The sequence below is a fragment of the Gymnoscopelus microlampas genome (genome assembly GCF_963454915.1).
Source record: "Gymnoscopelus microlampas genome assembly, chromosome: 16".
Lineage (NCBI taxonomy): Eukaryota > Metazoa > Chordata > Actinopteri > Myctophiformes > Myctophidae > Gymnoscopelus > Gymnoscopelus microlampas.
The window spans coordinates 48,699,599-48,714,164 of NC_139953.1; the positions used below are offsets into that span (position 1 = coordinate 48,699,599).

At 43.4% G+C, this 14,566-nt stretch overlaps 2 protein-coding genes across 2 annotated transcripts in view; both read left to right on the plus strand.

Annotated features, from left to right (window-relative positions):
* Window positions 1–14,566, plus strand: part of LOC311063058 (pyrin-like) — a gene marked incomplete at its 5' end in the record, with an annotated part of 670,464 nt that overhangs the window by 622,528 nt on the left and 33,370 nt on the right. The gene's annotated exons all lie outside the window — the stretch shown is intronic.
* The window catches only part of LOC311063936 (uncharacterized protein), a gene marked incomplete at its 3' end in the record, with an annotated part of 31,849 nt that continues 22,011 nt past the window's right edge, over window positions 4,729–14,566 (plus strand). Inside the window, exons 1-2 of the mRNA XM_084083566.1 lie at window positions 4,729–4,853; window positions 11,007–11,351. Coding sequence (XP_083939692.1) covers window positions 4,736–4,853; window positions 11,007–11,351 — 463 coding nt within the window. The 5' untranslated portion in view covers window positions 4,729–4,735. The remainder of the gene's footprint in view (window positions 4,854–11,006; window positions 11,352–14,566) is intronic.

Below are 14,566 nucleotides of genomic sequence, written 5' to 3' on the forward strand. Positions count from 1 at the left end.
TGGTCTCCAGTTCAAATATGATTATTTTGGGTGGTCCCCTGGGGGGTCGCAGACCACTGGGGAACCACTGGGGTAGAGCACTGGTTCTCAATAGCAGATTTACAAGCTCACAGGCTCTACGAGCTTGTACATCTGCTATTTTTGATGTTTGTAGAATATCTAAAATAATTTGAATAATAACTGGTCAGCTCCCAGGTATTAAACAGAATTAGACTGGTTGTACGCTGGTGACACCTTCTCACTCTCCCTCTCACACACACACACACACACACACACACACACACTCACACTCACACTCACACACACACACACACACACACACACACACACACACACACACACACACACACATAGTTCAAAGTTCAGTTCACACATAGTTCATAATTCAACATTTTTAAATAAAGTTCATGGTTCCAGAAATGGTGCGGTACAATTCACCCCTGTTCCCGATTTGACGCAATTTGATTACGATTTGATGGAGATTCAATTCTGCACAATGCGATACGATGCGATTCAACACAATGCAAAGGATTTATATTAAAGCCCACGTTAATTTACCAAAACATACTAAACGTCCACATTTAGACTTTAACCAGATGATCTGACCGTGAGGAAGAGAAACGCCTGTTATTTATATTCCTTTACAAGGGCAATTTCCCACATATATGTACTTCACCACACTCTATAAAGTAGCCTGACAGTGCATCACAGGTTCGTGTCCCGTTCCTTATGATCTTTCCTGCATGTCTCTCCCCATCTCTCTCTCCATGTTTCCTGTCCATCTCCACTAAAAACCATGAATAAATACAGAAAAGCCCAAAAATATCTTATAAAGATAGACGTATGAACTGAACATTATGATGAACTGGAAAGTGTTTCAGTATTGACAATAGGATGAAGGACTTGTTGGACTTGCTGGCTATGGAGCGAACAGTATCGACCCTCTCTGTGTATGACAGTAGAGACTGTCTGAACACTATACAGTATAAATCAAATCAAATCAAATCAAATCAAACTTTATTTGTATAGCACATTTACATCATCCAAAGTCGAACCAAAGTGCTTCACATTACAGAGCATAATAACATAGGCTGGCATTGTTTCAATATATAAAAGAGCAAAATGTGAAATACAATAAGCAGTACGTGGGATCATAGGCTACAAGGGTAGACTTACATTAAATTGAATTAAAAGCAATAGAGTAGAAATAAGTCTTTAATAGGGATTTGAAAGTCGTCAGAGACCGAGCAGAGCGAACATGTAAGAGGTTGGGACCGGCCAAGGCAAACGCACGATCTCCTCTGGTCCTGAAATGTGTGTCGGGCAAAATCAGGAGAGATTGATTGGCCGATCTCAGGGCTCTTGTTGGGACATGTGGATCGATCAATTCAGCTAAATATGGAGGGACAGGTCATTTTGGGCTTTAAAAACAAACACTAAAATCTTAAAATCAATTCTAAAGCGGACAGGGAGCCAGTGGAGGGAAGCGAGGACTGGGGTGATATGGTCCCGCCTATTAGTGTTGGTGAGGAGGCGAGCGGCGGCGTTCTGAACAAGCTGAAGGCGCCTGATAGCTGACCGATCAATGCCTGCGTAGAGAGCGTTACAGTAATCTAGTCTAGTAGAAATGAAAGCGTGGATGACTCTCTCGAGGTCGGTACGGGGCAGCTAGGCCTTTGCCCTGGCTAGAAGCCTAAGCTGAAAGAAACTAGCCTTGACCACAGAGCTAATATGCTTAACGAATTTAAGGTTATTGTCAAAGGTGACACCAAGGCTTTTAACAGAAGAACGGATGTTATCACTGAGGGGACCGAGTGAGGTGATGGGTGAGCTAGGGTTATTGTTGAAAATGATGACTTCGGTCTTGCTTTCATTCAGAGTGAGAAAATTAGTGTTCATCCAAGATGTAATGTCAGAGAGGAAGTTCAACAGAACCCTGAGGGACGCCACAGGTTAGAGGGGCCGTGCTAGAGTTAAAATCACCTAGTCTAACTTTAAAACTGCGGTCAGTGAGATAAGACCTGAACCATATAAGAGCAGTTCCGGAAATGCCAACTTGGTGCTCCAATCTGGACAGCAGGATCCGATGGTCGACTGTGTCGAATGCAGCTGACAGATCGAGGAGCACCAGGGCTGCTGGGTGGCCTGAATCAGTGATTAAACGTATGTCATTTAGGACTCTTAGGAGTGCGGTTTCGGTGCTATGTCCAGGTCTGAAGCCGGACTGAAACGTGTCGTGAATATCGTGAGTAATTAAAAAAGCTTGCAATTGAAGGTAGACTACCTTTTCCAGGGCTTTAGAAAGAAACGGGAGTTGTGAGATTGGCCTAAAATTGGAAAGGGAGGAGGGGCCTAAGTTTGGCTTTTTGAGGAGAGGCTGCACCACGGCTTGTTTGAAAGCAGCTGGGACTGAGCCTGTGCGGAGGTATACAGTATAGGGAGGTAGAAGATAGGAAGAGGGGGGGAAGGGGGGAAGGACCAGCTACTTTCAAAACCTCAAAGCAGGAATTCAAGTGGTTTTCTAATGTTTGGCAGCTGTGTGCCTCATGCAGGAAACAAATTATACTCTAGTACAATGACCTAAATATTTGCAGATGTTCGGAAGAGATGTGAAGACTGTAATATGTTTATGAGGGTGAGTCATGTGAGAGCTCTCTGTGTTCTCTCTCTCTCTCTCTCTCTCTCTCTCTCTCTCTCTCTCTCTCTCTCTCTCTCTCTCTCTCGTTGTAGCAAAAAGTGTGTTTTGCAAAAAGAAGCAACATGGCAGAAAATGTTTTAAAGTGGAAATGGGTGTGGCCTATTTGAGAGGATGCATAATGATCCAAGGAATGTTTTGGTTGTATGACCTACGGTTCAAGGGTTATAGCCTATAGGCCAAAACGTGAATCGGCCTATAGGCTATTCACCACCATGGGCGCGATGTGAAGAATGTATGGTGGCATTTCTTCCATGGCCTAATGTGCAAAGTTTCACAGCAATCTGACGTTGTGTTCATGATCTGTGGCATTTTGTGCTAAAAAGGAGCACTCCTGCAAACTTTGGAAGCCAATCCTAGCCAATCAGGATGTTCTGTGACCAATCTGACAGATAAGTCTTGATTACTGCATGACTATAGAGATAATTTGTACCGATTTCCTAAAATCTGCCTCCTGGTGGCGCTATAGCAGGGCGATGTGAAAAATGTCGGGTTTCACGCAGATCGGTCCAACGGTGCCGAAGATTAGCTGCTTACACACACACACACACACACACACACACACACACACACACACACACACGCACACACACACACACACACACACACACACACACACACTAGTTCAAAGTTCAGTTCACACATATTAAAATGAACTAGTTAAGTTCACAGTTCATAATTCAACATTTTTAACTAAAGTTCATGGTTCCAAAAATGGTGCGGTACAATTCACCCCTGTTCCCGATTTGACGAAATTTGATTACGATTTGATGCATGGAGATTCAATTCTGCACAATACGATACGATGCGATTCAACACAATGCAAAGGATTTATATTAAAGCCCACGTTAATTTCCCAAAACATACTAAACGTACAAAAAATGCATTACATTTAAATTCAAAGCAGTTTATTGTTTTACTGTAGGTTAGTACTAGGCTCTGCATCTCTGTCTAACAACCCAACTCATAGACTTCTGAGAGAAAACAAAGGTTATTGTAAAATTGTTTGATTACTAATCATAAAGTCTATATAATTATTATATATTAATACATAGGTCTTCAACAGGGGGTGGGGGACCCCTAGGGGTCCTCAGTTATTAGAGGGAGGCTGCCAAATATTTGAGTGATAGGAACCTTTTTTTTTTTACATTAACCTCTAGCCCCGAGTGCACAGCAGCAGCAGAGAGAGAAAGAAACTGCAGCAACAGTGAAAAGTTGTGAAACAGTGGTCAATACTTTGTTTTAAACACAAGCAGTACACCCAGCAACGCTGCTGTTGTTGTTGTTGTTGTTGTTGTTGTTCATACATGTGTAGTTTAGTTAATATAGTGCAGAGGCTTTCTTTAATTACAAAATGATCTCTGGAAGAAGAACAAATAGCTGTGGAACTACTTCTGTGTGCTTCTCTTGCAATTTTAACCCAAGGGGCAATCTGTAATCACGGGTCATTAGCCTCGGAAACCCATGCCTTTTTTTTGTTACAAAAGAAAAAAAGCCTGTGAGACTTTCCTCATTGTGTTTGTGGAAAAATGTGCGCTGGTTCAAGTGGGCGAAATAAAATAAAGGTGCACGTGCATCTAACATAGGCATTGCTCTACCGAAAATAAGTTGCTGCATGTGAGGGTACGGTATATCATACTAACTAGCTTATAGTTAGTTAGACAAGGACTGAGCTACAACAGCATAACAGCCAACGTGCCTCATGGCCCCAAAACTGTGTGTCTATTCTGAAAGAATGAGCTGTCTCCTCTCCTCCTCCTCCTCTTCTCCTCCCCCCACGCTACAGCAGCAGTTTAGCAACTGTTACAGTAACTGTTCCAAAATGCATAGATTTCTATGCATTTCAGGAGTTTGGGAGGCTGGCTCCCCCAAAAGAATTAAATAACATAACCCTAACCTAACCCTAAAACCTAAATAAAGAACCAAAAAGAAAAGAAAAAAAAATACGCCCAAAAAACATCCTGGCCACACATCAACAGCACACCGCTGTTTTTCCATTTCTGAATGTTGGCCATCCTATTTGTGAGGGAGCAGCAAAGCATGGAGCATCACTCCGTCTCACATTTGTCTTTAAAACACAGTGTTTTAACAGTAAAATCATGTATTTATTTCTACATGTTGCTAATCTGGAGCAGCTGTTACAACACATCTGTCACAGGTAATGTTAACAGTTATTTACATGGAGTTATGGAAGAGAGAGAGAGAGAGAGAGAGAGAGAGAGAGAGAGAGAGAGAGAGAGAGAGAGAGAGAGAGAGAGAGAGAAAAAAACGTTACATTGGAGTTATGGAGATAGATACTGTAGATAGATAGAATGTTTGAGTTATTTAGTTATACAGTGTACTGACTGTACACACGCACGCACACACGCACGCACGCACGCACACACGCACGCACACACACACACACACACACACACACACACACACACACACACACACACACACACACACACACACGGCCATCATAGCCAGACTAACACTGTCTAGTTTCAAGGTTACTACTAAATAACTATGAAGTTTTAGTGGAGTTTCAACCACTGTTTGGTGTTTGTGTCTGACTCTCTGACTAGACCGGCTTTATCGTGACGTTTAGTAGGCTATTGTGCACGCCCGGCACCCGCACGCACGGAACCGGTCACACGCATGAACGAATGCACGCACAGGAGAAGTGTCATGTGACACCATTGAATAGTGTGGTTAGCTTGTTGCTTCCCAATCTGGGAACCCATGGCCACATAAAAAGGAAAAACAGAATCTGTTCTTGAGAGATTTGTTGCCTCCAGACATAACTCTGGTCCAGAGCGTTTAGTGAGTTCTCTCTAACGCTCTGCCAGGCGCTCGGCTCTGTTTATAGACAAAGAATTCCACTGTCCTGTGAGAGCTCCAACTGTAGTAAAAATGAACTGAACTATTTAGCTATTCACCGAAACAAAGGCTGTTTTGTGTTGTTGAAAGTCTATTCTCCAGGGTGGGAAGCCTCTCAGTCAATGGTAATTTATATTGGCCAGATCTGTAGGGGGCGCAGATGAGTAAATACAATAATTTCCGTCTCGCAGACTTATTTTATTTTCTGCCCAAAAAGTGTATTATACAGAGAAGGGGTGCTGAGAGGCTTCCCATCCTGGAGAATAGACTTTCAGCAACACAAAACAGCCTTTGTTTCGGTGAATAGCAAAGTAGTTTTGTTTATTTTTACTACAGTTGTAACCCTGAAACATATGACTGTCATATCATGTGACAGACGAGCGTCATGTGAACCATGGCTACTACAGTTGGAGCCTCGCAGGGCAGTGGAATTATTTGTCGAGCCGAGCGCCTGGCAGGGCGTTAACATTGGACTGTCACTGGGGGGGGGGGGGGGGCATCCCCCCCACACACAAAAAAAACATGGCATGTGAGCACCCTCACACAACCCACACACCAATATATAAAAACTGCATTGTCAACATTGCAAAATAAACATTATATGCTCTCATTGGAAAGGGTTTACAACAAAGCTTAGTGTAGTCGAACTGTTCAGAAGTAACAGACTCTGACTGCATTAGGCTACAATGCTCAAAAACAGAGTCAACAGTAACAAAATAAACATTACAATACTGTTTACAATACACTGGCCAATGCATATTACCAGTGACCAACGGGTTGATATTGTTAGGAGAGGTCCCGTCCAGTTAGAGGACATGATTTTCCACAGAGCCGTGGTGGTGGAGATGATGATGGTGATGGCGGTAGTGATAAAAGCCAATCACATAGTTGTTTTACCAAAGACAGATATTATATGCATATGCAAAACAGAGAAACCATTCGCAGGTCATGGTTAGTGTATTCACAATCATCCGATTCAGTGTTCTGTTTCTGCTGTAGGCCTACCTATTTGGCAAGCGAAGTCAGTATAGTCTCACATGCAGAGGTTTTAGAACATGCCACATAGTCGGAGAAAAGGTCTGTCGGATTATCGCATGCCTCCCAAGACTCATCACTCACACTCTTAAAGACCATGAGGAGTCAAATGTGCACCGTGCCAATATGGATAGCTGGCGTGAGCTTGAGAGGCGCATGAAGACGCACAGCGCCATTGACAGTCAGTACCTAGAATAACGCATGTTGGAAGAGGCACACTGGAATGGTGTAATGCTGCCATTAAAGTAAAATAATTGTTTAATTCAGCTGCTTTAGTGTTTTCATTATAATACTTGGCTGTTGAATGTGCCCTGGTGATGATTATTTTCCATTCTAAATTTAAATGATAGAATGTAGCTGTAGAGTATTGCTTGTTAACTTGGAACGGCAGGCTCCATCGCAGACTAGCAGAGTCAGACCTTCTGGCTCATTTATGGCTCATGTGTATAGTATATATATATTTGAAAAATGTATATAAATATGTATGTATTCATGTCATAATAGTATGTATAGTTATATTGTATATATCATTTATATGTTAAATATGTGTTTTGTACTTTAATACAGCATATACAGTAACACGGGCACCCTTCCCGCTAGCTCCCTAGCCAACAAAATCGTTGGATACAAATGAAAACATCGCGAACCCCTTTGTAAGAGCCGTTGTAAAGACTGTGTCATTTATGGCTCATGTGTATATTTTATATTTATTATAAATATATTTAAATATGTACAGTATGTATTTATATGTCATAATAGTATGTATATGTATATTGTAGATATAATGTATATGTCAAATATGTGTTATGTACTGTAATACAGCATATGACATTATGATATAATAATGTATTATTATATTTGATGTTATATAATATATAACATCATTAATACAATATTTATCATAGCATAAGATATTGCTGCAGCACCCCTGGTAGTGGGGAGTCCGCTCCGTGTGTCTGGCTCTGTCTGTCAATCCGGCGAACAGCCTTTTCACATGTTGAAGCGCAAGGGGGCGGGGGAGGTGTGGGGAGAGAGTCAGCGCGCTGAAGTCAAGGCACAGACTACTGTGTTGTTGACAGACAACGGATGCACGCTTATGAGAAACAACACAAAGAAAACCTGGCGAAACAGTTGCATGCATTAGCGCAAGATGAGGATAAAGGACACATTCAGTCTAAATGTCCAGTTTGCTAATTCACAACGACTGTGCAAGATAATCCCCACACCAAGAGAGTAAAAAAATAAAAAAAAAACGTTTCAGTCATTATTCAGTCCGACTTCACTGTGTAGCCTATAGTAGCCTTTTCATAAATGATGTTAGTACTTAGGCTGTCCTGAGAGTTTATAATATTTAGACAAATGTAAAGTTTCAAATACAAAAGTAGTAGTAGTAGGCGAGAATTAGCAAGCTAGACATTTAGACTGAATGTCCTTTATATCGTCATCTTGTCTTCCATAATCACACACACACACACACACACACACACACACACACACACACACACACACACACACACACACACACACAGGAATGTGTGTGGAGAAATGAGCGCTGTTTTTGTGTGTTTGCGACAACAGTGCATGTGGACAGACGGAGGGTGAGTTGGATGCGTCTTTTAATAATGAGAACACGCACGCGCGCACACACAGACGTGAAAGTAATGGCTTAGTAAGTGAAAGAAAGATAAAAACATACTGACCTGTTGCTGCTGCTGGCCGAGAGAAAGACAGAGAATGTGTGTGTGTGTGTGTGTGTGTGTGTGTGTGTCAGTGGCGTTCCCAGAAATTACATTTAGGCCAGGCGAGATTTTTTTCTCTACCTACCCCCCCCCCCCCCCACACACACAAGTTAACAACAATAAAAACAATATGCAAGTATAATCAATGAATCAATCAATTATTCAGCGGTGGTGGCTCAAGCTGCTCTCAGACTCAGAGCCCCTTTTATGCCAGGTGAGTAGGCCTACGGGTGATGGCCCAGACCCCCACACCTGGCACTCCTGGCACCCCATGAAGATAAAGGCAACATTTGCATCACTATAGGCGACGTCGCTCTGCTGAATGGATACGGTAGTGATTGCCTGCCCGCGTGAAGGTCCGACGGCCACTACTCTCTTCGGATTTTTTCACTGCCAGTTTTTCAGTCTTTTACTTTATTTTCTAGGGGAGGCTAGATTTTAGTTGGGCAGGCGGCCGCCTGCCCTGCCTCTATGGTGGGTACGCCACTGGTGTGTGTGTGTGTGTGTGTGTGTGTGCGTGCGTGCGTGCGTGCGTGCGTGCGTGCGTGCGTGCGTGCGTGCGCGTGCGCGTGAGTGTCTTTCTTTCTTTCTGTCTGTCTCCCCCTCTCTCTTGTGTGTGTGTGTGTGTGTGTGTGTGTGTGTGTGTGTGTGTGTGTGTGTGTGTGTGTGTGTGTGTGTGTGTGAGTGTGTGTGTGTGTGTGTGCGCGCGCGCACGTCTTTCTTTCTCTCTCTCTCTCTCTTTCTTTCGCCGAGAGAAAGAGAGAGACAGACAGACAGCGAGCCCTGTTAGAAGGGCAGTGTTGCCATGTCCTTTAATTGTAAGCGAGGTGAAAGCGATTTTGAGCGAGAAGGAATGGAGGCAAATTGGAGGAAATTTCACAGACCATATTGCTTATTTGGCGCGCGCAACCTGGCAACTGTGCTGACAGCTAAAGGGAACTAACCTCGCGTCAGCAGGCTTTCCAGTTTCCACCTCGGAGCAAATGAAAGGTAACACAATGGTGTAGAGGAAATTTGGTCCGCCTCGTTGTGTTTGGGTGTCGCTGGGCGGTGGTCAGCGATGACGCTAAGGAACAACATGGCCGACCGTAATGTTGTGAGTTTGTGTTGGCCGCAATTAATTATGCTTCGAGGGGGCAGATGTGTGCTGAGCAGTGTGAAGTGGCCTACAGACTGCGCGAAGTCATTGTGCGCGTTGTGGCTTGTGTTGTTAGTGACATTGATATGTTGTTTTTGTGTTTAGTCCCACACAGTGGCAGGTTTTTTTGGGGGGTTTTGGGTTTTGCAATGTATTATCTAACTATATAAATGGCGAGCAACTTCCGTGCCCTCGGTGGCGACACCCCACAGCTCTGTTATCGAGTAAACACAACACCGTCAGACCACATGTCGCCAACACTGTCGCCACGGCGGGCGGCCTGAATTTACGTTTCGCGTAGGGCACCTGGCATGCCTCACTACACCGTTCCCACCTCGCAACATAATTAATTCTACTCACCAAATGTCGGACACAACGGAAGTGGAAGCAGCTTCCTACCGCTTACCGTGCGTACCACCGAGGCCAACACAACACGACGGCCCGCCATTGAAAATCCCCAAAACAACAACAGCACGTTGCTCTGCTCTGCTCCACACACCAGGCTAGGTTCATGACACCAAAGGATTAGCCAGTGATGTCATCATTACTGGTCAACACACCAGGCTAGGTTCATGACAGCAAAGGATTCGACAGTGATGTCATCATTATGCAACCCGGAAGTACACATCGCCGGCATTGGGATGCCAGGTTGGGATGCCACGCCAGAAACAAGCAAGAACCTGCATGATTTTTTTTTTTTTTTTTTTTTTTTTACCGTTTGAAGATTTTCATCCGACGACTTTGGCGCGGACCACCAGGGGGTCCGCGGACCCCCTGAAACATAAAAAATATTATTTCTTCCCAATTTTTTTCTCAATTTTTTTACTTTTACATTACAACTTTTTTTTTTTTTTTTTTTTTTTTTCCCCAAATGTTCATCCCATATATACACGCGCCCACGCTGGGCCCCGTGCGCGGCTAGGGGTTTCGGGCGGCCGTAGGCCTCCCGGACCTCTAGTAGGATATATATAGCCTATGAGTGTTTGGTGGCCTTTGATGTTATGCTGTCACGTGACCCAGGGCTGTAGGAATGGGGGGGGACGGGGGGGATAGGGTTACCCTAACCCTAACCCGCAAACCGGTATTTGGGCCGCGAGGCCACGGGGAAAAAGAGGAGGAAAAAAAAGCCTCAAATGAGGCCGGCACTAGGACCCCGCGGCCGCTGCCTGGAAGGGAGGGCTGCTGGCTGCTGTGTGAGCTGCTTGAAGGTGGAAGAGCGGCCCCACCCCCCCTCTACATTCTTTGGTACCTAATTAACCGAATGAAAGTAATAAAAAACGGAAATAAAAGGGGAATAACCGCGAAAAAAGCGCACACTGGTCACACATGCACGCACGGCGCTCGTGCATGTGTCCCGGTACAAATATATCCCCCCCAACTGGGAATGGCTTCCTACCGTGCTGACGTGACCTATGACCTTGCCATACCTTAGCTTTTGCTGAATTGATGCCACTGGCTGACTGACAGCTGATTACAGTATGAGTCCAGTGTGCATCATGAACTAACACCATGCTTCATTTGGTTTTGTCTTAAGGTCAACATCAGGTCATTGGGTCTTCTCAGGACATCCTGGTCAAAGAGGGAGATGAGGTGATCCTTCCATGTCTCATTAAACCACCGTTCAACATGGGCAGGAAGACAGTGGAGTGGTCCAGACCTGACCTGAAGCTGTACCTCATTAATCTCCTCCAAGATGGACATTACAGCCATGGCCAAGAACTGAACCCGTTGTACAAAGAGAGGACGTCTCTGTTTCCTGAGAAGCTTCCTGATGGTAACATGTCACTGAAACTGTCCAGGGTGAAGCTCTCAGACGAGGGGACCTACAGATGTTCTGCTCCACAACTCCACATCTACACTTTGATCCAGCTCTTTGTTGGTAAGTGTGATTGTCCTAGTGATGCTGTGACTAAAGAGCCAGCAGGCCTGAGTCACACTGCAACACAACATTGTACACTTCACATCAAAGACAACACTGCACTCCATAGAGCAAGGAAACAACCATTAATAAACCTCCTTCTCACAACACTGTAACCTGTGTGGTGTTATGAGGACCCAAACATTGGTAACTTCCTACCTGCCTGTTAAGAAAAACCTTAAATACCTGTATCACTACCATAGCATCACTTCTCTGCCTTCCTCTATGGGCGACAGACAGACAGACAGGCTGTAGGCCGTAGGCCTACTGATAGCACAGAATAATAATTGATAAAGACTTCACCTGCTGTTGTTACAAGCATTTAGGGGAAACACTGTTGTTAATGAAGTATTCAATCAATCAATCAATCAATCAATCAAATCGGCATTGAGTTCAACTGCAGCGACAAGAAGTTCATAATTCTAAATGTCTATACACCCTATGAATGCACCATAAATGAAGATGAGTATCTTAATAGATTGGCATGTATCATGTCTTTCATCCAAGACAACACCTCCACCTGCATTTATGTAGTGGGTGATATGAATGCGGACATATCAGATGGCAAGGCATTATTTGGTAACCATCTTCTCCAGTTCTGCACTGAGTATGGCTTGATCCTCTCTAGCAAGGCACTTTTACCCTCTGATAGCTACACTTATATCAGCGAGGCTTGGCATACAACCTCATGGCTCGATCACTGTATAAGTACTGTAGATGCACATGACTCTTTACAGTCCATGCATATCAACTATGCCTTGGCCACTACTGACCATATTCCTCTCTCCATGTTGATCAATACTGGTAATCTACCTGTGTTATCACCAGCAGAGGGCAGCAAGAGACCTAGGAAACTAGATTGGACCAAGGCTACCAAGCACCAGTTGGAAGTATATCAAAGCCAAACTAATGCTCTGCTAGATGAAGTCAAACTCCCTAAGGAGGCCATTCTGTGTCATGACTTAAATTGTAAAAACCCACAACATAGCATTGATCTGTGCACAATGTATGAACATATTGTGGAGTCTCTTTTAACTGCCAGCAAGCCTCTACATAAGCACAGGTCAAATGGGGGCCTTGCCAGGCCAGGTTGGAATGAATATGTAGCAGAACTACATGCAGATGCCAGTAGGGCTTTTAAAGAATGGGCCGGATCAGGCAAATATAAGTCTGGTCACCTGTTTGAACGGAAAAAACAGACCAATGCTAATTTTAAATATGCACTTCGTTTTATTAAGAGACAGGAAAATACAATGCGGGCCGATGCACTTGCTAAAAAATTACAAAATAATAGTGCCACTGATTTCTGGAAAGAAATCAGAACTATTAATAATTGTAAAACATCGTTACCGTCAAGTGTCGATGATGCAAGTGGCCCAGAGGACATATGCAATCTGTGGCAGAAAAGGTTCTATGAATTATTTAATTGTATCCCAAGTAAGCCCTTCCAAGTTGGCACAGTCGATAAAGATGAGGAGGTGGCTATCACCCCACAGGAAATACTTGAAGCTGTCCTGAAACTAGACAACAATAAGGCCTGTGGGTTGGATAACATTGCTGCTGAACACTTGAAAAATGCCAATAGGAAACTGCACATTTTACTTGCCATTTGTTTTACTGGGTTTTTGGTTCATGGTTCACTACCAACATCAATTTTATCTGTTATTTTAGTGCCTGTCATTAAGGACAAGGTGGGTAAGCTGAATAGCTCTGAGAACTACAGGCCGATAGCTATAGCCAGCATTGTATCAAAAGTACTGGAAAGAGTTCTCCTCAGTAGGCTGGAGCAGTATTTACTGACAGCTGACAATCAGTTTGGGTTTAAACAGAAACATGGCACCGACATGTGTATCTTTGCACTCAAGGAGATATTGGACAAATACTGAAGTCAAAACACCACTTGTATTTACTTGTATTTACTTGTTTTATCGATGCATCCAAAGCTTTTGACAGAGTCAGTCACTGTAAACTTTTTAACAAATTATGTCTGCGAGGGGCCCCCAGATATTTGATAAGGATTCTGGTTTACTGGTATTCACACCAGACTATGCTGGTTAAATGGGGTAACTCTATCTCCGCCCCATTCCATGTGACCAATGGGGTAAGACAAGGCAGCATTTTATCTCCATTCCTTTTTAATGTTTTTATGGATGATTTATCTGTACAATTGAATGCCTGTAAAACAGGGTGTATCATTGGTGACAGTATCATTAACCACCTCATGTTTGCAGATGACTTGGTGGTCCTATGTCCTAGTAGTGCTGGTCTCCAGCAGTTACTAAGAGTGTGCTCACAGTATGGCATTGGTTTTGATATCAAGTACAACGCAAAAAAGAGCGTAACTCTGATCGTGAGAAGTAAGGAAGACAGTAAGCTGGTTTTTCCTGACTTCTATCTGTCTGGTATGACACTGAAAGAGTGCAAGGAGACCAAATATCTAGGTCATTCTATAACAAATGACCTTATCTGATGACAGAGATATTTTTAGACAGCGCCGTAAACTATATGCTCAAGCCAAAATGCTTGTTCGCAAATTCAATTTCTGCTCAGCTCCAGTGAAAATCTCACTTTTTAAAGCTTACTGTACTCCGCTATACACTGCCCACCTGTGGCGACGCTACAAAAAGGGCAGTCTGCAAAAAATGACAGTGGCCTATAACGACTGATATGAGGCTACTGCTCAAAGCCCCAAGATGCTGTAGTGCCAGTCAAATGTTTGTAGAAATAAATGTACCCACTTGCCCTGCTGTATTACCAAACCTGATGTATAGATTTATGTACAGGTTAACAGACTCTGTGAACAGCATTATTGTATCACTCTCTAATCCTGCCAAGAGCTCTGTTAGGCTGTCATCTAAGCTATGGAGACACTGGCGCTCTAGCCTGTATGTGCAGAGATAAGGCTAAAAGTCCTGCCTTGTTTGTATATACCTTGTTTATTTATTGTTTTGTTTTTGTTTTGTTTTTATATGTTTTAAGTGTTCCTCAGTCCTCACGGACCCCCCTGTGTGTGTCTTGAATAAAGATTGAATTGAAAAAAAAACAAGAAAAAAAAACATTGTAATTACAGTAGAACTCACCGAGCTGTTTCTGGAAAGAATGTTTTACATGTTCTCTCTTGTTGTAGCATCCATAGCTTTAGATTTTAGATTTGTAAATGTTGTCAGCATTATAGA